The 27,881-nt window shown below is 38.2% G+C and overlaps 2 protein-coding genes across 3 annotated transcripts; both read left to right on the forward strand.

Moving 5' to 3' along the window:
• Positions 1–344: 344 nt before the first annotated feature.
• Positions 345–13,555, forward strand: LOC134822581 (uncharacterized). Its single transcript, XM_063833707.1, has 22 exons — positions 345–414; positions 525–619; positions 772–875; positions 1,159–1,289; positions 1,635–1,737; positions 3,243–3,387; positions 3,546–3,824; positions 4,222–4,339; positions 4,601–4,720; positions 5,043–5,189; positions 5,631–5,772; positions 6,424–6,594; positions 6,717–6,852; positions 9,707–9,782; positions 10,089–10,215; positions 10,618–10,688; positions 10,860–10,986; positions 11,285–11,435; positions 11,597–11,727; positions 12,152–12,221; positions 12,522–12,655; positions 12,853–13,555. The coding sequence occupies exons 1-22, from the start codon at positions 384–386 to the stop codon at positions 13,001–13,003; spliced, it is 2,760 nt and encodes a 919-aa protein (XP_063689777.1). The 5' UTR covers positions 345–383; the 3' UTR covers positions 13,004–13,555.
• LOC134822582 (bifunctional 3'-phosphoadenosine 5'-phosphosulfate synthase-like) lies at positions 736–27,756 on the forward strand. 2 transcript variants are annotated; one of them, XM_063833709.1, is made up of 13 exons: positions 736–747; positions 17,304–17,406; positions 18,342–18,532; positions 18,660–18,816; positions 19,333–19,471; positions 23,321–23,448; positions 23,848–23,982; positions 24,120–24,274; positions 24,888–25,032; positions 25,743–25,976; positions 26,114–26,302; positions 26,446–26,553; positions 26,692–27,756. In XM_063833709.1, exons 2-13 carry the CDS (start codon positions 17,371–17,373, stop codon positions 26,938–26,940), a joined length of 1,866 nt encoding a protein of 621 aa, XP_063689779.1. In that variant the 5' UTR covers positions 736–747; positions 17,304–17,370; the 3' UTR covers positions 26,941–27,756. The 2 variants fall into 2 exon arrangements, with proteins under 2 accessions (XP_063689779.1, XP_063689778.1); XM_063833708.1 differs by lacking the exons at positions 736–747; positions 17,304–17,406 and adding an exon at positions 17,953–18,173.
• Positions 27,757–27,881: the final 125 nt, after the last annotated feature.

Consider the following 27,881-nt stretch of genomic DNA (forward strand, 5'->3'; position numbering starts at 1 on the left):
CTCACTTTACTGGGATACAGCCGAGTGAGTTAGATAGTTTAAACCCGGAAGTGAGGCTGCAGTGTGGTTATCGTGGTCATTTTTAGTGCTTTTCACGACAACTGCTTGTTTAAAGTTGGTCATGCTCATAGCCTAGCATCTGTCGTGTTGTAAAGTAACTGTTTGTGTGATTATTTTTAAATAATACAATACATCTATCATACAAGTCAAACATTTTTTGATTGATTAATTAGACGACGCGGTTCTATTCTGAAACTTTCATTTTAGACTATTGTGGTTAATTTGTGATTTTATTTTGGAAGATATAATATTCGAAAACTTACTCGAACTCACATTTCTCTTCAAGGTCTATAGCACTAGAAGATTTAAAGTAATCCTCGAAGATGAAGCTGTTCATCTTTGCTGCTCTTTTGGGTAATGACTATTTCTAAACAGTTTCTTTATGTCGCGGTTTGTGTGGAAGTGAAAGTGAACACCTTGCTTCAAGCTTCATGAAATAGGTTATCCTAACCTTTGTCTCTCAGGCGTGACATTGGCATCTGATGCTGAACTGAACGGTGTTGTTCACTTGACTCCAGATGGTAGTGTAGACATCTCGGGTACCATAAAGTTTGTTTTCGTAAGTTTACCATACAGTTTTTCACTGCTGATTTCTTGCTGATATTTTTAAAATAGGTAAATTTAACAACACTGTTGATTATATTTTGATTGTTTAATTATCAATTACAGCGGAACACAAATAATTTGTTGACATCGTGGTTAATTTCTCAGGGAGCGCAAGGACAGGCAGATGCAGGTAAAATATACGTAAACGTTGCAATCCCTGGGACTGTTGACTACACTATGAAGCTTCACGAATTCCTGACCGACTTCTCGTAAGCTAAAACCAGTTAAAATATTTTTAAAGCAAACATCATCGGTAAAACATCGACATTGGTAAATCTGCGCACCGTTATCATAGCCACAGAAAAGATGGCGTACCTTAATAGTTCCCAAAACCATTTGGGCTCTCTCGCCCAAATGTTCCGCATTCAAATTGATGGCAAATTAGATTAAATTAATGACAAATTATATCTGTGGTAAATAAACAAATCTCCTGCCCAAATTTATGGTACTCAAATTTTCGGAACCAAGGTATTTAGATTTGCATCGTTTCAGTAAAAAAGATCCCGTGGATTACATCGGAGGAGTAATGACCGGTAACGTGGCCACTGCTGTCTCTAACTTAGGACTCATCAGGACCGCCAACAAAGGAGATAATGTTGCTGCTACTACCTTTACACCTTCTGGTAGGTGCAGATTGTGGGATCACGGCTTTGTCTTATATCTGAATGAAATTTTGAAATAGTTTAAACCGTACCGAGCACATAGGATCAAAGTTGTGCAAGTTTATTGAAAATTCTCTCTGAGGGTTGATTGGTAGAAGGGTTCTAAATATGAATATTGAACCAGGGAGACAACATTTCATAGTCAGCGAGGGGGGTATAAATCATATACTCATAACATATAGGTCGTGACAAGGTTTAACGTTGTTTCATCACAAGCTCACAAATACTCGAGATAATGTATCCTGGATATAATATTAAATTAATTGTATGAGATTACAATGATAATATCGCACCTCACCCCCGCAGAAACTCATGTTGTTGGGAGAACTATTGCACTTTACGACACCGTCAATGACCGGATCGTAGCTTGTTTTCCTATATTGGCCGATGCTACCAGCACTTACTACAGGTTACATTGTTAATTAATATATTTATGAATCTCTTGAAGTTGCTAAGTCCTACATTAATATAGTTGGTTATCTTTGTGGTGATGCTAACGATGATATTATTATTATTATTATAAAACAGGATCTTACCGACAAAAATGATTCTTAAAAATACCTTAATGCGGTAAACTGTACCCTTGAAAAAGATTTTCCCAACATCTGTTGCATGCAGCTATATCTCTAATTTCGTTCAATTCATGTAAGTTGTCCATTTGCAAATTTCTACTACTTAAATCACTTCTTAAAACCGATAACAAGTTCATTCTAGGTCTCCCCAATCTACCAGTGAATAAATTATCTGATTCAATAGCAAAAGAGAGAGCCGTTTGGGCTGGGGTGTTCTCCATACTCCTGAGAATGTGTCCAAACATCTTCCACAGCTGGTGTTCAATACGCTTGGATAACTTTTCAACTTTGCACCTTTCATACAATGCTTTGCATGTTGCTTATCATACCTTTAGGCCATTTGATGTTTAAAATGGACCTGAGGTGTCTACGATGGAGTGTGTCCATTTTCTCCATGGTTGCTTTCTTAGGACTCCAACTATTTGAGTTGTAAATCAATACAGATACAACTTGAGCATCATATAACCTCAGCTTTCTTTCAAGGGAAATTTTCTTACCGGACAACCATACTTTTCCAAAGTTTTTAAAAGCAATCTCAGCTAGGATTCTCCTTCTTTGAATGTCCTTCTCAGTACAGAGTAAGGAACCTAGTGACTTGTTACTTCGCCATGGTTCATTATTAGCTAATGGCTGAACGATGATATTGATATGATAACTACCTTGTACGAGACATATTTATGTTCGACATAATTCCGGTGACCTAGATGATTTGGGAACGAAAATATGGGAATTTTCACCGAAAACTGCCACATTTCGTGCCCCAAATAAAATCATGGTATTTGGGGATTTTTTCACCTCCTTATTTTACAAAAATGAAACCCAATATTTGAGAAAATGAAATACAAAAATCTTTTCTGATGAGCTGTTCCATCTTCTAAACAATTTCTCCGAAGCCTTTGAAAGTTAGCCACAATTTAACTTATGAGGGTAAAGTATACCAACAGTGTTTGTTATCTCCCACTAATCCCGAAAATTTTACCGCTGTGGCCAATAAAGTAGTTACAGAGGTTGCTTATTTTTAAGGGAACGTGTCCAAAATCATTTTTAAAGCAAATAATAATCGAATACTAGTGTTCATCAATTGTTTGATGAATCATATTTATAACTTACTATATTGATAAGTTGATAGTAAATCGAAAAAGTCATAATTAGGGAAAATACGTGAAACACCACCAACTTAGATAGAAGATGTTGATCAAACCAAGGGCAGATACGAATTTGCTCTGCTATTGATACAAGCGACGTAGCATGTACCGGTACGTAGTATGTATATGTATGTAATATGTATTGCGTGGTACGTACATGTATTACTTTAAAAGCAGTACATTATTTTTAATCACAGGTCCAAGATCATGGAGAAGGAAGGTATAAACGGCGAAGTGACTATGATCAGGAGCAAACTTGCAGCCCCAAACTCTGGATACAGACTATCATCAAATCTTAACCTCTTAGAACCTGGTCTTGATGCACATCTTCATAGTATCCAGGTAGAGCGAATATTTTGTAACTATTAAGTCTCATAAGACACAGTTAACTTATATTTGATAATAATATTGTTATCATAAAAAACGCTTACTTACATGGAGAACATATTTTAAGGACACTTGAATCTGGAATAAAAAAGCTAAGGATTGACTTGTTTCAGATAGGAACCCAGGCGATAACTGTACAACAAAGCTGTACAGAAACTGGAAACAATTTCTTCGATATTCACACGTGGGGAAACACCAGCCCTGGCACCGCAATAAAAGAATACTACTCCAACACCGGCAACGGAGATATCCTGGGGACTACTGGAGCAGTCCCACAGTCTCTCCTTGTCAAGGAAAACTACCCGGTTTTCGCGGGGAGGAGCAACAGACAAGCAACTTGTAACCCTGTGTACCAGATCAAGAGCAAATCTGCCACTGCTCACTTTAACCAGGTATTTATTTCCAGTGGAAGAGCATGATTCATTCCCTCTGTTGGTGGAACATTTTTATTGTGTTTAAAGAGTAAATATCTTGTTTTTATCACCTACCTGGGCAGTGGGCACTTTTTTATATTCATCTGATCGTGAGGGAAATGATTAAATGAATCCTCCCATGCTAATTTCTGCACCTGATAGAGGCTGTGGTATCATGCAAATCCTTTTACTATTGGTTGAAGAGGTTTTGATAGCTCTCAGTTCTGATATAAGACGCACAAAATAAAAAATTTTAGGACTACAAGAGCGAAAAGTAAGGACATTGGATAGAAACAAAAAAGAATCGATTCGTGGAAGTGCCTAAATTAAGGCAACCTAAGTAGTAACACTCGTAAATTCCATAATTATATTTCAGGAAGGCAGTGAGTTCTCAGTGAGCTTCGAGCAAGAATCTCCCTTCCACCCAGTAGAGATCACAGTATCCGGAATGCCGGCTGCTATCAACACTCTTACTGTCTCTAAAACCGTCGTCAGTAAGTTAAAAAACAGTGATCCAGAGTGATTAGTTTGCTTCATAAACTGATAGCACCATGATATCTAAACAACTATATTAGGAATTTATATTATTTGTGGCCCGATTGTCCTGCATTCGAAGGCGTTGTTCGAACCTTCATCATGGTGTGCCAAGTATAAACACGAACCTGTTTATCAAGCACGGATGATAAATTTTATCATTGATGGCACATAATTGAAGAGAGATTTATCAATACATGATGATACCTTGTCCCCACCAGGTGACTACGCAAGACCAAGATACGAGGCTCAGTACACGAGTGTCAGCACCGCCTGCGCACTACTCTGGGACAAGAGGGAGACCCGGGTTGATACGGAGGCGCTCATCAAGGCTAACTATGGTTGGTTTTAATTTAACTGTATAAAGTTCACCTACATGAAAGTTTCAGCTGTTAAGTTTATATAACTTTATAACTTTGTAACTTTATAACTTTATATAATATATATTTAAGTTAATAACTTTATTGGTCTTTTTTGAAGTTTTTTTAGCATAGTGTGTGGACAAATTATTAATTATGAAATATTCATATTCAACTTCTTGTCATCTGGCGACAAATTATGACTTTATAAAGACCAATAAAAAACCAATTACGACATCGAGAAAAAAAACATTTAGACAGTTTAGACTGCCGTGTGAATTCTAACTCCCTTTTACCATCGCAGCTACCAACCAGATCACAATGTACGGACCTAAGAGCATCCTAGGGAAAGCTTTCCTCTTCAAGGTTGGTGATGTGAGCTACTGTGCTGACATCAAGAACGATAATACTGTTATCAGAGAGATTGCTGACTTCCACGGACTAGTCGGAGGTAGTCTTTTTTCTTTTTGTCAAAAACATCCGCATACTTTACCCGCCGTCGGATGTTTTATTAATTGATTTTCCTCATATTATTGGTTGTTGATATGAGCGGGATATAAATGCAATATTTCATTTCATTAATAATATCAGCGACACCAGGTTTTTGATCTGTCATCTGGAATTCCTGCCGATAATATCTGCCATAGCTATACAATATACGATTAACAATATTAATTAATCCATTACCTGAATAGACTATTTACTTACTTAATTTTGAGCGATTTTCTATCGAAATCAGCCGTTTTATATATTCCACCAAACTGTATGGTCGAGCATGATCAAGTATACTAATACCCTAAAAACAGACCAATCTTGAGCCTTGACATCTTATTCAGCTGACTCATTTTAACTTCCTATCTCAATCTCTTGGTATCTCACCGTATTCCCACAGGAAACGTAATCCTGGAACAAGACGCTAATAACAGATGGGACGATGTCACTGTTTACAACAGTCTGTATTCAGATACAGAACGAGCTGTTGCTCTGTACCTCACAACAACAAAAGGAAATGAGGACAACACACTTGTAAACAGGTAAAGAGAGTTTAACTTACAGTACTTACTAATTTTCGAATATGTTAATTGTTTAACTTACAAAACTTCAGATGTTTCGCATATATCCATTTGCCTTACTGGTTCACAGGATTTATCGGAGTAGTCTAATGTGAATTTAAGTAGCCTTACGTTGGCACCGAAGCCTCTCCCTTTTTACCAAATGAACACAGCTGATTATAAAATACATTAGCTCTTACATTTCTGTAAGAGCTAATTCTTTCTGTGGGGCTACCTGAAGGGCAAAGTGTATATAAATAAGCCTAGGACCATTCCCGAGCTCAAACGGTCCGTTGAAGAGGAGATTAGAGCCATACCAGCATTCATTTGTAATGGCGTAATATCCAACTTCTGTAAGAGGATTAGTGTTTGCATCAGCCGCAAGGGGAAGCACTTGGAGCATGTGCTGAAGTGAATTGTAACCATCTTGATCTATTAGTATTGTAAAGTAATCTCCCAACCTTTTTGTAACTGAATATGTTTGTTTTATGGAAATGGGAAGAGTTTCGAACTGGATAGTCTTTTTTGGGGAACCCTGTACCAGTCCCGGGGCCCCTGTGTATTATACGTACGCAGTACACACGCTTAATTCTTACCAGCTTATCCTCTAACTCATCCCTCAATCAATCTCAGATGTCCCTCTCCCTCTTCATGGAACCCTTTCTACGCTTACAACGTTGGTGGTGATCTAGGCGTCAACTCAGTCTGTACCAGCCCCGATTATTACTACAACTGTCCCCGGGGTTACACTCAGACTAGAATGGGGCTCCTTGAAGTTCAGAAGCTGCTTACTGGAGAAGTCAAGTGAGTCGACCCATCAGTTCACATACCATTCAACCTACCAGCGATTAGAATAACAACCAAAGTGGTACATTTTAAGTTAACTATATCACCTTTGTTTACTGTAACCATGGTCACCATCACAGGTTCACCCAAGTGCTGCACGACCCCTTTCTCCAGATGTCAGGAGATCCCAATACCATCATACCCAGTAACATTGTCCTAACATACACCACATCTGGCAGTGTAACTAGGAACAACCTCGACTGTGCCGCACTTAAGGTAAGTGTCATGGAAGGTGCTAGCTTTTTCAATAGTGGGTATGCTCCACTTGGTTTTAGATTACACGGTACACCTTGGCAATCTGCCCTACTGATTAAATGATTCAGTTTTCGCGTAACTGTAATTAAATTGGACCTATATTTTTATTTGAAATTGAATTACACAAAAGGCTCGATATTTAGAGAGAAATATTATTTAAGCCATTTTAAGAAGTATGAAAAATGTTTTCGTGAGGTGACATATGGATCGTAGGGGGCTTTTGACACAATATTACCAATTAATACCACAAACTTTCAGCAAAAAAAGATATAGCATTGTTTAGAATAACAAGAAAATTGTCCTAAATATATATTAATTAATCAATATCACCAATCCTCGTGATCGTCAACCGAGCTTCTTTCGAATATCCTTAGATATAGTTGTGACAGCAAGTTTCTCTATAATATTGGTAGTCTTCAATTTGATAGCCTAAATGCACCACTTACATGTAGCTTTAACTTTATAGTTCATATAAGTAAATAGGGTACCGACTACCGCTCCTTCTTCAACTTGGTAGTTGTTATCAAGAAATAACTAACGGGAAAACCAGTCAGTTTTTAAGTGAAACGAGGCTTGTGCCAACCTCTCAATGTAACAACAAATGTTCTTATTTACAATCCAGTTTGTACAGCTATCACCTCAGGATCAGCACTGTTCTGAAACACTGTTGTTTTTGCAGCACCTTGTTGGGTTACATTAGTTGAAGGTCTTTGTACTTCTCTGTTCAGCCTCAGTATTCTTCTGGTCGCTGCGATAGTGAATTCCCTCAGAGGAGGTAGTCTCCAAAAGTAAAGAATGGGATTAGCTGCCGAGTTAACAGTTATAAGCAGAGTGGTAGTGGCGTTGGAGTAGTAGTATTGTGTATCAAACTGGTACACACCATAGTACCACTCCATATTGCCCGTGTGCCAGCAACATGTTAGTAAGAATATATTAACTGCAAGTGGAATATTGCACGCCCCATAAAGCAGAGCGAATAGTAAAATGGTAACTGTCGCTCTGTTTCGGGAGCGTTGCAAGTCTCTTTGTTGCATTTCCTCACTGCCTTGAGTCAGTAAAACAGCTGATAAAACACAGCTCACTACCACTACAAATGCAGGTGCAACGTAGACTAAGAGTCTAAAGATTTCAAAGGCAAGAAGTACGCCTTGGTCAGCCGTCTGTGTAAACATTAATTCAACTCGGGCGTACCAAGGGAGAAACGCTAATTTAGCACCTTCTAGCGTCTGGGCTCTTATCGACACAACTAACGTAGACCCTACGTACAATACAACAGCAAAAACCAGATATTTTACTTTTTGTTGTGTGAAAGGACTGAGCAGACATATTGTTCTGGTCACACTCAAACAAATGACAAGAAAGATACTTAATGCCAGTGCTGTGTCCCATAGGTAAAAGAAAACTCCACAACCGATTTCATTTCCGAACAAGAGACCTGGCTGTCTTTCCGACCAGTATGATAATCCTATGGGTAGTATCAATATGCTTATCAGCACATCATTAACCGCTATCATCGTGTAGATAACAGTCGAAATTTCTTTTCTTTTCGTTTTGAAGTACAGAAAACTGACAATGTTTCCCAATGTCCCGATAAGAAAACATGAGCAGCAGATAAAAGCGTACGTTACATCTGCAGCACGGTTGAAGATTGAACCCCAATCGGTTCAGTCCAAGCTGCTGTCGAAACGAAGGCTGTTGAGTTTTCCATCCTGTATAAAATATGGGAGTGTTACGACTGTTACTGTCACTACATAGAAAGATCGTCAAGTGATCATTCAAATAACGTTACTTGTACGACTTTGACTCACGCTTACACTCACTGTGGCTTACAAGATGGAGCTTCGAGTTACGAGTGAATCAGGGGCTTTCATTTCTAGGCAATGTCAACACTTACTACAAAATCAGAGGCCCAGTTTAGACTGTGAAAGGTAACAGACATTAACACAAAGCATTCTCTTCCCCAAGCCATTAGTTTTGAATAGCAGAGTGAGTGTAGGATAATCCTACTTTCATCGTAAAAGAGAAGTGTTCTTAAAGATTGTACTAATTCTCTTTCTGCTGAACTTGAACTATGAGCAATTCTATTGTGTCCTGTATGTGCTGAACTAAAATCTTGAGGTCTAGGGGTGCTTGGTCTCCTTTGTGCCCCCCCCCCCCCCTATGATAAGCTATGGGGGGGGGACTATCAAAGTTTATCTCTCAATAATTGGATCATTATACCCAATTATAAGATCGTCGTAACACTTAAAAGAGATTATATAGTGTCATGGCGATATTGTGGGAGTGTTACAACTGTTACTGTCACAACATAGAAATATCATTAAGTGATCATTAAAATCATACGACTACTACGACCCTGCTTACACTGACTGTGGGCCAAGTTGAGATACGTTTGAATTGAAGGCTTATACAAGAAGTCTTGCAAAGTAGAGTATAATTGTATTTATTTATTTAACAATTTTGTGTCGAAGTAGAGTTATATAGTTTATCACTGTACTGTACTATAAGACATATTTTCTCAATATTAATGCTAGTTAAATGTTCTTTCTGCTCAACTCGAAATATAAGCAAGTCTGTTGTCACCTTTGTGTGTTCAGTTACAATCTGGATCTCCAGGGTTGTTCTTGACGTCCTCGGTCTTTGTCCACTTTTATGGCGGTATGTTAAACAGAAAGAGGGGACTATCGGAGTTTCTCTTCATTAAGTTTACTAGATAAATACAAAAAAGGAAAAATTTTCTTTTCTTTGAAAAAGGGCAGTTTTTTAATTACTTTGAAGATGTTAATTTTATTTTAAAAAACGTATTTTCTTTCAGAAAGTTGGAGGTATGACTGCTGAGGCGATTATCTCCGAATACGACACAGATACCAAGAAAAGCTTGTTTGATACTGGTACGGAGTTGTATTTAGCGCACTTTTCTGTGACCTAAACTTTTGCTGTTTGTTTATCAGAAATAAAAATACTCACTGCAAATGTACATGGTGGGCGAGTTTCGAATACAAAAGTAATGATATCATGATACTTGGCTTTTACTTTTGTAATTGAATCTTCCTCGCCCACCATGTACAATTACATTGAGCTGATAATTAATACTTTGTCTGAACACGTATGTCACGCTCTTTGTGCAAGGCTGGCATCATGATTAATACTTTAATAATAACACGAGTAAGTAAACTACTGACATTATAACATTTCAGATGGATCGGTAAAATTCTCGTATGATGATAGCAGTAACAGTATGACGTGGACTGCAGCTTTCTCTTCAATCCTCGGAGCTACAACTTCTCTTACTCTTAACGAGAAACGTGTCGCTACTAGTGAGAGGTTAGCGGGTTTTAGCGAGTATTTAGCGGGTATTTACTTTTAGAGGGTATTTAGCGGTTTTCTTTTGCGGGTATATTAGCGGGTATTTAGTGGGTATTTAGTGGGTATTTAGTGGGTATTTAGCGGGTTTTTAGCGGGTATTTAGCGGGTATTTAGAGATCATGTAATAACTTATTAAATAAGTAATTGTTCAATTTAATATTTTAAACGGCCACGTGACCTGGTTTAATGTTTTGTCTCGCCAGTTGTCTGTCTCCTCACACCACGCACATTCTTGCTTTACTCTGATGAAACTTAAAAGTATAAGTAGTGCCATAAAATAAGAAGGCTTCTTAATTTGGCACTTCTTGCTGTTTTCCTAGTACCAAAACTACAATTCCTCCTCACATCTTTCTTCCTCAGTGGTTACCCCTTCTTAGCATGTAGTGAAGAGGTCCTTGGAAACGTGCTCAACTTTAACAACGCTGAAGGAAGTAAGTTCAAATTCACTTGGTGGGCTTATAGTTATAAACGTTTCCACGCACACATGTGTCCGGCCGACGGATTGCATAAAAAATGGCGAACGCGAATTTTAAATTTATTAATTACAATACAATTTCACTAGATTTTAAAATGTTTATATCGTTATCTTACCCACTCTGCAGGTGATGCTCCTAGCGGAAACCTCAGTGCAATTGACGATATGTTCAAGGGTAACGCTAAAACAATCAGTCAGTCCAGTAAAACCGCTCAATACGACTTCTTCAGTCCTTCCTATTCTCCAATGTACAGGTAAATAAAAAAGGGTAACGGCCTCGTTTCACACAGACTTTAATTAGATCGTCATTTAACCAATGAACTTTTAGCTCGTCTACTCAACTTTTACGGATGATACTCTTAAAATGTTAATACGTGTTTCAATAAATATCAAATATCAGACCTAGCGATGAGACGCGTGGGTTTGTACTTGCAGGTTGTACCTAAACCTACAAGCTCGACTGGGAACTCGAGGATCTTTATAGTATTATAGTCGTATTTCTTAAATGACTGTAATATTGTTAATGGTAAACTCTACGATCCTGTCCCCCAGTTCTATCCGTCTGGGTTACGGTAACAATGACGAGCCGTACTCGTGCGCCAACATGAACCCCGTTTTGAGTACAGGGAAGTCTGAGAAGCACCTCTACGCTCTTTTTTACAAACAACCTTCTCACGGCAAAGTTTCGGGGGAGATAAAATTCGTAAGTGATCGTTTGTATTATAGCAGGTTAGCTTGCGCTTGATTTGATGGTTCGGTTTACATTTTCAGAGTTTGATATTTAGACTTAATGAATAGTATAGGTAATTTTGTACAGCTTTTAATCCAAGTAAAGAAATCTTCAAATCGGAAACATTATTTCAGAGACAAGTAACAGTTAAAACAGATACTGGAACATTCTACTACCCCACCAACTTAGAGATCAACCTTGGTCACTGGCATCACCCCAAAATGATGACCGACAGTCATCGAATCTACATTACCAAATACGACAGGTTGATTTATAGACTTATATTTGCCTCATTTCAAATTCAATTTCACACAAGTGTACTGATTTTAATGATGCAAATCATGGGCATCCATTATACATAGCTATAAGCTGACCCAAGTCCCACTTTCAAGTTGAAAAGCTTTGGGCACAAGCAGCTGTCCCGCGGCGGAGTGCCCAGAGCTAAGTATTGGGACAGTAACAGTTACAACAGTTACAACAGTTACAACAGTTGCAACAGTTACAACAGTTGCAACAGTTACAACAGTTACAACAGTCAACTGATTTTAATATCATTATTGTCATCCAATTCCATACCATCATCGGACGCGTGACACTCACACACGTGAAATATGATCTAAGTCAACTGCAACGGACTGTGCGAGTGTAGTTTGTCTATGGATTGTTTTTTACTCATCGTTTTGTTTCAGCTGTTCTGATTTCCCGAATGGCTCAATCCGACCATCTGAAGATATTTACAACCCATACTCTGTGCCAGTGGTGAGATAATTTAACAAAATACGCGTCTAGCCGTCTACCTAGTATACCAGCAGGTTGATAGCAGAATAGTAAACCAATTTTAGTTTAATTTAAGCTATGAGACTGTACTCCGTCCAATAAAATAAGTTTAGTACAAGCCCTGATGTACGTAGGTTAATTATATTGAGGGCCTGCGTTAGTCAAAATGAAATGTGGACAAATTGATGTGTTGAGCCTTTACAGTATCCAAACTGCGACGTAATTTTAATATTTCGGTTGGTTGATAACCCAAGTATAATGACTAATCACCACGTTTCTCAGCAACACGTTAAGAACGGAGAGTTCCCCCATTACGCAACAGTTGGAGACGTTACCGCTAAATCTGAACAGTACGTCGCTCTAGGAAAGAGAATGATGATAAACGTCGACAACTTGCCTCTTACTGGAAAATTCTCGTGAGTTTGTTGCAGAGAATTTGTATGATCCGTTATACTTAATTATAGCCTTATTATGTCATTTCTTGAGGTACCACTGAGTCTTGAGCTTTAAGAAATTAAGTCGTACAAATCTCGATTCTTGGTCGTCAATACTTCATTCTGAATATCAGCTATTATCTTGTAATCACATCATTTATCCATATTACTATTCTCAGGATCCTTGGAAAGGCTATCGTTATCAGCGACTCCATCGGAAACAACTTTATCGGCTGCACTGTGATAACAGATAACCGAGTAAACAGCGGAGTAACCCTCACCGTCAGTGTGGTGACACTCCTCTCTTCTCTCTTCCTTGCTCTTTGGTAAACACAGGGAGGCGCTGCAGTTCCATCGTCCGGAGCTGGTTTTGATTTGGATGTTTGATTTTATTTGGATGTTTTAATGAGTTACAGAAATGATAAAAACTGGACAGTTAAGGTTGATTCAGGTTAATGAGTTGGACAGTTGAGACCTGAGAACAGAATGAATAATTAATGGGTATAACATGTTTTATCAACATGACGACTTAATTAATAATTAATGGGAATGACTGAGTTGTAATGTGATCCTGTCAGTATTTTGATGGGGTGGACTGCGACTCCGCACTCCTTTTAAACGATTTTATTACACTAATTATTGTGATCAGACGGATTATATTTCGTTTTTATAATATGATTTGTAGATGAACAGTGCAATATGGATTTTTTTCGTGAAATTCACAGAATTGAAAATTTGATTTGAGATTCTGCGATTGCATTGTATCAAAAAAATATAGTATATAGTACTAGTATATTTTGATACCACTTTTTCCTATTGTGTTTTTGTATTTGTATAGATTGTATTTGTAATTGTATAATTCTTCGTAGGTTTATGATTTTTAAAGATCTCGTATCATTGCTTCATCCTGATAATGGTTAATGCATGAGGAATGCTATCGAAATAATGCAAGAGGACTGCAAACGTCACGAATTGTTATGATCGAGTAGAACTGCAGACCACTCCCACGCCCAATTTTATATAGTTCCATTATATAGCTAGTTTGCATTTTCATAGACCAATCTCTTATTGCATATACGTGTTACTTACCTCACACAGTACATTAGTACATATAACCTGCTTTTGATAACACGGGTCACGACTGTACCAATACAAGTAGGTATATAAGTACACGTAGTACAACTACAACAATACATAACAACCTGTCGCAACTCATTTACTTGTGCGAGGTGCCCATTTCCTATCAGTATCGATTAACCTTCTTTAGTTATTTTTTCCCGATCCATGACTCAAGTGCCGAAGGCACAAAAGAGTCAAGGACAAGGGTTAGCGATCGAGGTTTTTTTGGGATATGGTAGCTTTGCGACCGTACCTGCGTGCGAGCGTGCGTGTCTGCGTACGTTTCGCCCACGTGTCTGCCTGCGCAAAGTTATTTTGCGCGAAAATCTGAATTAAACAATTGTTGGCGCGCGGTGCTGAAATGTTCAAGTACATTGTTAATTTCATCATGTACGCATCCCGCTTATAGGGACTAATTGATAGCAGATTATTATTATTTTGAGTTAGTATTACTATTTTGCACAGATCCGTGTCAGGTTGCATAAACAATAAACATATGGTTACATAGAAATATACACGATTTTCAAATTAAATATGGAATTATATCAACTGGGCGGCGCTCGGCCTGTCACCCCGCCATATCTGCATGCTTATAAACAGTAAAGACTGGGGTCCACAGGTGGTATGGAATATGATCAAATACTCCATCACGGATCGGGAAATTGAGCGGCCATCCACAAAAGAAAAGCGGCCGCATTTCTTGTTTATATCAGTCTTCTTTTAGTTTTCGAGTATTTATCTCATTTCGATTTATTCAAATTTTGTTGATTACCTTACTCGGGATTATAACGACGGGTTTATTAACGACCGGTTAAAATATGGTTCGGGAAAAATATGGCGAAATTGCTCAAAACCCACCACATTTTCCCGGTCGCCATTTTACCGGTGTCCAACCTTTCAATTTTAGATTCAAAAATTTTGTCTCAGATGTAAATTTCCTTATTAGAGATAAGCAGGTTCAGAAATTTTCGCATTGCTAAAACTTGTGAAACAAGTCGAATTATCAATAATTGTTGAAAGTAGACTCTAGCAAATTCGTTGTTTTGAATTAGCATTACATGTTTACGTGTATCAAATAACCATTATGACTCAATTTGTAGAAAATCTTCGAAAGAATGCATCGTTCACATTGTTTAGAATTATGAATAAATGACTGATGAAACTGATTCATGTTATTGACCGTTTTAATTAATTCGAGTTTTAATTTAACTGTTACTTTTACTTTGAGTCCTATTTCATTATGTAGAGATAGTCAATACCTAAGAAATTAAAAATTGGCCTATTTAAATCAACTTTGACAATAAGGATATATGACAAGAATTGGGCAAAAAGGTGAATTTTTTGCAATTTTAGCCAAATGAAGTCGAAAAACCTACAACAAGTGTCCCAATAGTCTTCTTTAGTGAATATAAGACAACCATTAAAATATGAGCACCCATACCCCTTGGGAACCCTAAAAGCTGAGTCGGCGGGTTTATTAACGACCGGTGAAAATGTGGTTCGGGAAAAATATGGCGAAATTACCCTAAACCCGCCACTTTATCCCGGTCATAATAATCCCGAGTAAGGTAATAAGCTTAAATGTTGGGTGTTTTGATACGTTGGGAGCTGATAGATCAACTTTAGACTTTAGATTCTTCGTATCAATAGTTTTGGTCGTGAACGTCAGCAAATCAGCAATGGATACGAATAATCTAAGGTCCCATAAAAGTTTAATCAGGATATCAATAAAGGGGTATTATACTCGTTACAACGAATTAATGCCGCCTATCATAATTCAAGTTTCCACGAATGCTGCAGTTTTTAAAAACACCCAAAACCTCAGCCGTACAGCATCCAAAACGAGTCAGTTTATTTATAATTCACAATTACTCCCTGTCACTCCTCCTTCACTGTCTACTAAACCCCTCCACGTCCCACGATGAAGTCATGCTCAGAATTAAACACAGTAGGATCTAAAATAGTGAGGGTACCTTGATTTCGAGTACATACGTGATTTTATAAACCCTCCTCGAGTGTATGGTAATCACATTTTCTTTGGCAGTCTTGCAAATATTTTACGTGGCGTTTTTTAGTTTGTTCTAGCGCCCAGATTCAATTAGAACAGATCCTGTATCGTACCCGTCTGCATAATTTCCGCATTCTTCATATCTTTGATCCCATTCTGGGAATCTGGATGCCCTTTACTCGCTAGCCAGCTACATCAATGATCCAGTCCTCTCAACTTATACTAATTAGCCAAGTGAGGTGGTATGATGTTACCCAGTTAAACTGCCTCAATCGAATGAGGCTATGATAAGTGTGTGTGTGTGTCACACTGTAGAACTATTATTCTGTTTACTTACTATTTGAGTTACTCTGTAGCGTTTAGAGTGCAGTGTACTGTCGACGTGGTCTTGTTCAGGCGTTTAACTCTTTTATTTGTGTCCAACTATTGTTCGTAGCCCATCCCTTAGGTCGCGAGATGGAGCACGAACCCAAAACTAAAAGTGTGAATTTAATTATCGGTTGTCGTAAGTGAAAGGTGAAACGTTAACGTTAACGTCTCACTTCTGTAATGAGATTGAAAGTCAATGAAATGATATGTTTGGAAATTCGATTATTTTGTTATTGTAGTTCAGCTGCGGTCGGGGTCTGATGAGGTTTGTTAGTGAATTTGAGTGTTATTTTTGCAGAGCTGTTATAGCTGGAACATTTTGCAGATTTGCTTGAAGTTGCACATTTTGCCACGTTCTCTAAGACAGCCAACTATCGCAGCACACAGACATGTGCAGTTGTGTGTAAGCTTTAAACCAGTTCGGGTGAACTTCCAGCCCGGGTGCTGAACCACACAACACTGTTAGTTATAGTGGCGTGATGCTGAGGTTGTAGTGCCCACGTATTCCAAGAGGGTCACGAGACACACTCTGGAGTGTCACGTGACCTACAGCTCACTACATTGTCCACAGTGCTCTGTGGTATCACTTGCGTTCTCTTTCCTCCACCTGTGCAGCAACCTCGTATCTCAAATTTCGCGTTCATTGTACAGTTTCGTTTGTTACTGGGCCACGGTTATGGTTAGTGTTACTTATACCCTTCAGTCTTCATAAGTTGAATAGAGTAGAGATATGTTAAAAAACCGATTAAGTCAGCACTTCTCTATCAGTCAATTTTCTGGAATCAGTGGTTGAGTAGCTGCAGCAGAATCTGATTTCATGTATGCAAAATTTGTGTCATATTTTGCAATGCAGCGACAAAATACTTACATTTTTTTCCCGATTTTACTGATCGGCCATCATGTTTGCAAAATTGACCTAATGTTGCAAAATATTAAAAATATTCGTGAACTAAAAATTCTTTAACTGGGATTTTGCGTTAAATGTTAATGTTTTGTTCAAAAATAATTTAAAAATTGGATTATAAATTATTATTTATGTTTACAGTTTAATTTATTATATTGATAATTAATATTAATCTTATTTCCACTGATCTGAGTTTGATTTTTAATTATTCGATTCTAATTCTTTGTGACAGTTAGCAGCTAGGTGGTAAAAGCTCCCGTCGGATCTTTGGACTGTACCTTGTAACTTAACAGAATCATGCCGATGAATATTCACGACAACTCGTTCAACTCGGTAAGTGAAGTACGCGTTTTATCAAAATTTTCAAATCATCGTCAAATTTCAATGAAGTTTAAACCACACTCATTTTCTATGATTATTTTATTTTCAAAAACTTCATCACAAGTTCACTGTTTCCCATTTAAATTTACTTAAAATCGATTTAAATTGTACTGCGCCGCGCGGCCTCAACTTAAAACTTGGAGCCGCGCGCTAACAAAATTAGTCGACTTCCAATCGAGCGCCCCACAATCTGATTTTAGCGCGTTCAGCACGATATAACCGGTGTTTCATGTTGTTTTTCAGGGCTTTACTTAAGTTGAAAAGATTAGCACTTTTGTTTTCTGTTTACTTATTTTCATGACTCTGTTTAGCTAACTATTGAGCCATAGTGTTTGTACTAATATCATAGAAAACTTGAGTGCCTTAACGATTTTCATCCGGCCTGATATAATTCTAGGAATTGATTGAAAGAATGAATTTGACTGGGAATTAGGACTGCAATCAATTGAAACCTTTTCCCTATATTAATTTTGCCCTTAATCCTTCCTTTCTCATTGCAGAAAGACACATCAAAGTTTAGATCTACAAATTTATATAGTATAGCTTTTAACATATATAACATATATAATGTTTGCTACCCTGCCAAACGATAGAGAATCTTCTTTAAGATACCGTTTTTGCTCTCAAAACTTGACTTACGTGATTGGCTTAATATTCTTATTCGACCAGAGATGTCAGGCTCTAACCGCCGTTCCAGGGACCCGGGCAATGATGATTATGTAGGTTCTATAACTTCACTCAGCCTTAATCACTCATCCACTGATTCCAATTTCATCACTGCAAGAATAGTGGGTATTTAAATTTTACTCTAAACCATCATAATCTACTATACAAAGATTGCAGCTAAACTCAGGACCACCAACACTACTAACACCCCCCCCTTTCAGAACGAGATCAAAGCAACAAACGTCCGGTATGAACATGGTACGGTCTCACGTACAAAGCGTGCTAAGGTCCTGGGAGCGGGTCAGTTCCGTGGTTGCACGGTCTGGTTCACCGGACTGTCCGGCGCTGGCAAAACTACCATCTCTTTTGCTGTTGAAGAGTACCTCGTTATGAAGGGAATTGCTGCTTACAGGTTAGCACCATCAAACAATTCTGTTGAGTACTTTCTATTGTTATTCATACAGCACCTGTACAATCTCAACTAAATATTAATGTTTCAAATTTACTCGTTCAACTCAATAAAAATATCCTCCCAACAGTTTGGATGGAGATAACTTAAGACATGGTTTGAACAAGAACCTTGGCTTTACTGCTCAAGACAGAGAAGAAAACATCCGTCGTGTTTCAGAGACAGCTAAACTGTTTGCTGACAGTGGAAACATCTGCCTTACCTCCTTCATCAGCCCTTATCTCGCGGTCAGTTCCTTTGCTTTTATAGTTTGTAATGAAGATTGTCATTTAAATCTCTTTATTTGAATACAATTTGCATTGTTATATATCATAAATGAAGAGGCCTTAAAACTAGCGGGCTGTGATGAATAGAGACTAGCCACCCCTTGGCAACATTAAATATAGTGGCTCTGTTACATCGCTTCCTCAAATAATTTGCTATATAGTAGTGTTCAAAATACATATTATAACGATGTTCTATTCAATTTTATTGCTATAGAATAAAGCAATTCAGCCGAACTATAAATCAGTAAATGTAAGCTTGTAGACATTATTTCGCTATTCCAAAAATTGTAACTTGACTTGATTTTTTCACCGAGTACTCGATAATTTAGTACTGATTAAAAGGCCTTATATTCCACTGTCTCCCGAATTTTCCCTGTACAGTTCGGTGTAGCTGAAGTTGAAATGCGTTTTACAGCAGAAATAAATTATGACTGCCTCCTCCAAAATATTCGTCGCCTAAACTCGAAACCATTACAGCAAAGAGAGTTGGCAAGAAAACTGCACGAGGACGCAGGACTGAAGTTTATTGAGGTCCACGTGGCTACTCCTATCGAGATCTGTGAGAAGAGGGACGTCAAGGGACTTTACGAGAAGGCCAGAGCTGGAATAATCAAAGGTTTGTAAATTAAAAAGCTTACAGCATTTCTTAAGGCCACAGGGGGGGGGGGTCGAGGCCTCAAAAAATGCAAAAAAACATTATGCTTTGAATCAATATATATTTTTGTGGTGGATACTTTGCCACCACTCATTTGTCTGTAGCTATTTTACTTTTTTTTATAAATGAGGTTAACCAATTTTCATTTAACCTCATTTTTTTGATAAATCGATAATGGAGGGCAGAAATATTGATGCCATTACAACTGAAAACTACGATAAGCTTTTTTAAAATTGTTTTTGTGTTATTTCAGCAGTTAAACTTTGAAAAATATACAAATAAAGGCAAAATTCTCAAAAATCACATAACATAAAAAACAGTTTTTTGCCTCTCCTGAAAACCTCGAATTTTTGACTTCAAAATCTATCTTCTCCTAGAGTTTTTATCCATTTTACCTCAAATTTGGAACTTATGTTCCTGACATAAATTTAAAAGTTTGTTATGTAACGATTGTTGTAATTTTGCTCCTAACTCTTTTTATGAGGTTAACCATTTTAAATTTTGTAACCCGCACTCATGGTTAACCTCATATCTCAGCTTTGGAGCAAGATATCATAAATCGTTACATAACAAAAACTCAAAATACCTTGAAGAACATTGTTGCCAAGTTACAAGGTTCTAAGTCATAAACTGAAAAAGAAGATAGATTTTGAACACGATTTCATTTAAAGTTTTCATTTACAATAGAATTACAGGTAAACCTCAAAATTCAACGCGCGATATCTTCAAATAGGAAACTTTGTTTTCGGTAAGGACAAAAGCATTTGAAAATTTAGATCGAGCTCTACAACATATCTCAAAATCTCAAAATCGACCTCGGACCCCCCCCCTGTGGCCTTAACAATTCAGCTTATTTGATATGCTGGAATGCGCCCACATCTACATCTGTGTTCATCTCGTGTCCACTGTCTGTTTCACTATGTTTCTCCAACTCAGCAACCGGCCTCCCCACCATTGGTCAAGTATTCTGATGATAAAATAATAAAAACTTGTCTAGTTTATAAAGTTATAAGTTATTTCAGACCATCTTTCTCTCCGTTTAATACACAGTTTACTTCCCCAAAAATATAAAGATGCACAATATTTACACGATAAATTCTAGACAAATCCTTGCACTTTATCTGCACCGCTGGTGATTAAATGATCTAGCTAATTCCCTCAAAGAGACTGGAGGGTACGCCATTAATTATCAGCCTCATTGCTATCTACTATCTACTTTATCAAGTACTGTTGCCACGTTATCTGCAATATCTGCCTGATTGCTAGCTATGTACGTTATAAATAGTATTTATTGCATTGTTAGCTCTGCCACGTGTTCACCATGTCTGCACTGTACTAAATATTATATTCCTTACCTCCGATACCTCCGATACCTGGCTCCCTAACTGGAATGTACAACTTGGTTGTAAGTATGACTACGGGTATAATGACACGATTCAAGTTTCAAAGGTTTCTCTCCATTACTTGGTTACATAGTGTGATGACATAGTGGTCACATGACGGTCACATGGTCACATCCCCTACACTCCCCACTGCTCATTGCTAGAGAGTGTTTACTGTTTGTGCGAGTCTGTGTGTTTGTGTGAGCTGTGTGTCAGTGTGTGTGCGAGTTTGTGTGAGCTGTGTGTCAGTGTGTGTGCGAGTTTGTGTGAGCTGTGTGTCAGTGTGTGTGTGTGCGAGTTTGTGTGAGCTGTGAGTCAGTGTGTGTGTGCGAGTTTGTTTGAGCTGTGAGTGTGCGAGTTCTCCCCTCATGTGATAGTGTCACGTTCGATAGTTTTAGTGAACATAACTACCAACATCTCACAGAACCGTGTGTCGTGTACCCACAGCTACCGTAAAACCAGATGTGGAACTAGTAAAATGAAAGTTAAATTTTTTGATTCCTGTTACCTGTGCAGAATATATTTGAATTGTACAATGCAGTGTACATTGCAGTACATTGTACAAGAGGGTACAATAACCCTCTTGCAAACCCAATACATGGTCTCAGTATAGCTACTAGCTATAATAGTTAGCCAGGGTTTCAACCAAGCTCAAACGATCGTCTATAATATCCAATATTTTTAATGTCAACGTGGCAGAAATTTAACCAAATCAATATTTCGATGAAGTCTAACCCCACACCCATTTTGCATTGTCTATTGTAAGTAATAATTTGAGAACACAGAGCATTGTACACGTGTCAGTGCAGTCTGCAGAATAGTTACTGTGCAGATCAAACTAACAGATTGTTCTCGTAAATAAGGTGGAAGGACGTGTCATTTCACAGTGCTTTGTACACAGAATACATCATGTCAGTACACAGCAACAGGGGAGGATGAGTTGGTAGATTTGTTATTAGTTAAGTAAACAAGTCCCACACAGTCACCTCTCTCGCCTCTCTCTCTTTGAAATTTAACTCAACCAATCAGTGCGGTTTAATATAGGAGTTCTAGATATCTCGGCTCGGATTTAATCTAATTTACATATCCTCAGTTTAGATTTTATTTCACCCAATCAGTATTAACATTCCTAATAATTGCATCACGAAATGTTTGAGTACACTACTCTCCATCTCATTAAATCACGTACAGTATTATCTTCAAGTAGTCTGAAATTGTACAATTTCTATACAATTTATCCAAAGCAGTACACCCAATCTTGGTTAAAAGCCTGCAACATGATCTGGAATAATATCTTGGCTCGGTTGTATGTTATCTCCGTACAAGTAATACATTTTGTATGGTACTGTGACAGACAGAGAGATAGAGTAAATCTCATTACCTAGAAGATTCGATTTCATGCAATCAACAGAATCTTCCTAATCACTTTTAATTTTCTGTTATTGAATTACAACATCAAATGATTAATGTTCACGAGTCTCGGCAGTTTTCATTATAAAGATTCTCATGAGTTCACGAAAATTGCACTTTTACGGTTCCTAACTGTCAATACGTGCTAAATTTAACTGTAGATAATGTTGTAAGGCCTAAGGGTTGTTACTTCCGATGTGCATGAACACATTTCTTTGCCTGTTCATTGTACAAGGTAATGAAAGATGAAGCTTAAAATGTGTGGTGGGTGCGGTGTGTGATACACCGAGTATTGGTGATATGAGATTATACTATTACCTAACTATAGCATCACTAGCTATATCATGTCAGTTGTGGAACAGTTATGGAATCATTCGCCAGAATAGTTCGTATCAGTCAGTTTTAGAAGGGATAATTTATTGTAATCCGTTTGAAAGTGAATAAAGATAACAAACCCACAATTGATGCCTTCACTCGCCTCTAACTTGGGAGAATAGCATATTATAACACGGTAGAACAGTCTGCATAGTAAGACACTCCCAGGTTTTGAGCGACCAAGTTTCCTATCGTGACTGAGTCTCTATCAGCCTACGTGAGGTGCTATCTGAACTCCACAATACAGCAACTATTCGGCTTCAGCTGGAACTTCCTCCTATTTCCCGTCGTAAAGACTGAGTTTAACGAACTGCTCACTCCAACTCTCCTCTTAAGAGACTGTCTTCATGGCCTGGCTAACCTGGTCCTCGGTAACTGACAGCCCCTCTCCTCCGTTTCTCTATCTTCTCATTTCTGAGTGTTACCTTCTCTAGCTGCTCCAGTTTGATTTCTCTTCTCTTCTGAGCATCTTCAACCCTTAGTCTTCTGAGTGTGGTACTTATTGTAATCGGTAAATTTTCATCTTTTAATGTATGTTTCTTGAGATACGTAGCTTTACTACCGGAATTTTAGGGATTTCACTGAGTTTCAGCAAATAATATATCTAACTACTTTATTTCAATCTAACCGGTTTATTTTTCAGGATTCACAGGTATTGATGATCCGTATGAGGCCCCAGTCAGTCCAGATATTGTTTTATGTTCTGACAAGGATAATATCCACAGTATCAACGATTGTGTCCAACAAGTCGTGTCTTTCCTTCAGAAAAACGTGAGTATTGACTAAACTTTACAACAAAAGTTCCCATTTAAATTTTAACACGTGGCTGAATCTGACTAAAACTATAAATTGTGGTGAACAAAGAGCCCTTTACCCGGCCACCTCGCCTTTTGTCAGACAGTGAATAGGAGACATGCAGTGATGATGTACATTTGGTTACACGTATGTGACAATGACGTCACGTTATGACTTGACCGCGCGCGCGGTGTGTTTCTGTCATAAAAACAAAATTTTCCGCCCCTCACTGTGATAGTAGCAGCCGCGCGCGCACGAGCGATGGACCTGTTTAAATTTTACTCAATGCTATACAAATATAGGATGCAATCAGGAATGTATAATAATAATTAAACGATTTTAGTCCCCTCTAGCGTTAAACAGGCAATATTACAGGACATCGTGCCATTTGATTGCGTGGATACAGTGAGGGAGCTGTTTGTTCCAGGACACAAGGTCGATGAGCTGAGACAGGAAGCCGAGACTCTCCCCCAACTGGAGGTCACCAAACTTGACACACAGTGGATTCAGGTGCGAATCTTTCATTGTACTCTTATTATTTCAGGCTTATATATAGTCTGTTTATTTTTCATCTACTAATCAAGTCTGCTTTGCAATTATCATTTCAGAACTTTATTTTGTAAATCTTTATTTGATTAATTTCTCAGGTTTTGTCCGAGGGATGGGCAACTCCTCTCCGAGGGTTCATGAGGGAGACGGAATATCTCCAGACTCTTCACTTTAACAACATCAAATCAGTAGACGGAAGCAGTAACCAGTCAGTACCTATCGTTCTTCCTATCTCTGTCGAGGACAAGGACCGGTATGTAGTGGAATACTTCGCAGTGATAATTTAATATCAAGTAGTTGTGTAATGAATGGAATTTGTGTTGTGTTAACAAACATATTTAATATATTTAAATTTCCTTTCAATCTTTTTGTCATATGATAAGACTTTCAAAAATAAACCATAATTCGTGGGCTGGTTTTACTCCTATCTCTGTTAGATCAGCTAATCTTTTCACTAAAATAATTACTAATTTAAACCCAAGTTTTGATCTACCATGACGTGCACCTCATGGCTCACGACACAACGTGCACACTGCACACGTAATATCACAATAATTGTGTGCTCATGAGAGTGTGTTATATTGACACGTGTAGTACACACACTCCCTCATGGGGAGGTGGGTCGCCTCCGCTCCCTCGCACACATTTGAAAGTTCACTCACGGTTATCAGTTACGTCATAAAGGGGAGAAATTATAATTCCAGGAGATGTGCAAAATGTATTATTAAGGAATATGCTAGAATGTTCTGGTGGAAGGATTTAGGTGAACTGGATCATCTGGTTTCTGTAGAAAAGTATGGAAATGGCTGTAACATAAGTTTGCTGCTTATTTTTCTGTAGTTTAACGATATTTATCATCATTACAGTCTGAAAGAAGAGAAGTCAGTAGCTCTGCGATACAACGGTAAGATCGTCGCCGTGGTCAGAGAACCGGAGACATACGAGATGAGGAAAGAGGAGAGATGTGCCAGACAGTGGGGAATTGTCCACAAGGAGCATCCTTATCAACAGGTATAGTGTGTACTCTAATTGGGGGGTGGGTTGAATATTATATTGTCGTTGAGTCTCAAATATGGTTATCGTTTAGATATAATTGTTCGAGTCTGGACTGTAATCAACTTCGAATGTTTACCGATTGGAGTTTTGATCCTGAGAAATATATCATTTTCAAAAGTGAGTCCACGTTGTACATAGTGAAATTTGAACTGTCAACTGTGAAACGTAAGGTAGCAGCCTGTTTACATTTTAATAAAATGCCAACATAATATATGCATAGTAACATATAACACGTTGTCGAGACTGTAGGTCAGGTTTAGTACATCCGGCGCAAGCACAATACACCCCTTCCTCCAATCCCTGCACGAGTATGCACCCACGTGAGCTGAGCTTCCCAAGTCACGTGGCTGATTCTGACCAATAAGTGCAGAGATTTGCCTGCCCTTTTTGTAGTGTGGGTGTGAGTATGACCAGTGTGTACCCGTGTAGAGGTTAGAACCATGGTTGTGAGCCAATAACTTTAGTTCATTGGACGTGGATACGTACACGTGGCAACTTTTGCATTCAGGATCATCCACCGTCAGAATTCTAAAGGAACAACGGTGGGAGCGGGTGTGAATTAGAAACAGGAGCTCGCTAAATTTATATTTTTAAACTCAACTTTAAAACGACATCAAGAAAGTCCTAACTAACATTTAACTAACATTAAACTAACATTTCTGCAGCTGATCTGGGAATCTGGTGACTGGTGTCTTGGTGGTGATCTGGAAGTTCTCGAGAGGATCAAGTGGGAAGATGGCCTGGACCAATACAGACTTACTCCTAACCAACTGAGAGCCGAGTTCAAGAAGAGGAAAGCTGATGCAGTGTTCGCCTTCCAGCTGAGGAACCCCATCCATAATGGACACGCTCTCCTCATGGCTGATACCAGGAAGAGACTGTTAGAGAGAGGTTACTCGGTGAGTGGGGACCTCTGTTAGCTGACTATTTGTTCATTGTAAACAAGGGGACGATTTGAATTATAGGCCGAACACTTATTTTAAATATGAACTTTAACACTTTGTACCACATCCACTAACTACCCCCTCTATCCCAGAACCCCGTCCTGCTGCTGCATCCTCTTGGAGGGTTCACCAAGAACGATGATGTGCCCCTGAATGTGAGGATTGAGCAGCATCACGCTGTTATGAAGGAGGGAGTTCTGGACCCTGACTCCACTGTCATGGCCATCTTCCCTAGCCCCATGATGTACGCTGGCCCTACTGAGGTCCAGTGGCACGCCAAGGTCGGTCAAGCTTGATACTTTGATAGAACCGAGTTTTAATTCATTGACAGAAATTCTACAGATCATCACAAATTTGAATAGTAACCTTATACTTCAACAATTTTTGAAGTTTTTAAAATTTCTCTGACCACCTATCTCTGCAGGCTCGTATTGCAGCTGGTGCAACTTACTACATTGTCGGTAGAGATCCGGCTGGTATGAAACACCCCGGTCACGGAGACGACATCTACGAGCACACACACGGACGAAAGGTAACTCATTCATTATATTTAATTAGATTTTTTAGATATCTTGAAACATATATCTTCTCAAACTCATTTATCAGATGATGGCCGATGGGGAAAATGGAATTGTAAAACTCGACATCTTCTAACATTCCTCCCGCCCAGGTCCTGACCATGGCCCCCGGCCTTGGACAACTCACCATCATCCCCTTTGTTGTGGCCGCCTACGACAAGACAAAGTGTCAGATGGCATTCTACGACTCTTCCCGGCACGAGGACTTCCTGTTCATTTCCGGCTCCAAGATGCGACAACTCGCTCGTGACGGAGAGGAACCCCCTCCCGGCTTCATGGCTCCCAGCGCTTGGGAAATCATGTCTTCCTTCTACAAAAACAAAGCAAAGATGCAGTCATAAGTCGTGGGAGAGACTAGATTTGCAAGTTCCCCAGTGAGAGACTATTTGATTTATTTTATTCCTATTCTGATTAAAAACAGTTACTGTAGACATAATGTTGATGACCGATTTTTAGACGATAAAACCTCTTTATTCTGTACAGTAAAACTAATAAAATAAGTGATGTAGACAACTGTGTTAAATATAGTAAATTAAAATTATTTTGGATTTTGTAAAAACAATCTCCCTGAAGTTATTTTCGCAGTTAAATTAACTTGTTGTGGTTAAATTTAAGGGACACATATATATGGTTATTTTATCTTGTTATTGGTAATGAAGTACTTATCTATTTTAATCCCTTAATAAACAATTATGGAGTTTATTACAATTACATGGTACAGTTTCAAATTTATCAAATTCTTAATAATAATATACTTATATAAATAGATTAAATTTAAATGTTTTTTCTTTGAATGCCCAATTCTGACTTGCATCATCCGCTATAGATATTAATCTAATTAATGCTTATTGTTAGGGAGATATAATATATTTATTTTATTTATGATATATTTTAATTTGGGCCTCTTTTTCGCGTTGAGCGCTAGGGTTATCTTTTTTCTGCATTTTGCTGGGGTTTTGTCGCTATTTTTCCACATTTTGCTGGGGTTTTGTCGCATTTCATCCACATTTTGCTGATTTTTTTCGCATTTCCCTGTTCCTCTCCAGAACATCTGAATTGAGTTTCCCCTCTGCCTTGGACCGGGGTTCTAAGCATGTTTGATATATGATAGAAATAATGAATTTGTCATGGAAAGAGGTTGAAGTCCATGTCAACAAGCTTTGCGTTTCATTTATATATGTCATCTGAAAAATAATTATTAATCATTATTAATGTTATGGACTTGGCTGTCCAGCTTTAGGGTATAACGTTGATTGATTCAACTGTTCTTGAGAAAACGAAC

This window comes from Bolinopsis microptera, chromosome 11 (genome assembly GCF_026151205.1).
Source record: "Bolinopsis microptera isolate Bmic1 chromosome 11, MBARI_Bmic_1.0, whole genome shotgun sequence".
In the NCBI taxonomy this organism is placed as follows: Eukaryota; Metazoa; Ctenophora; class Tentaculata; order Lobata; family Bolinopsidae; genus Bolinopsis; species Bolinopsis microptera.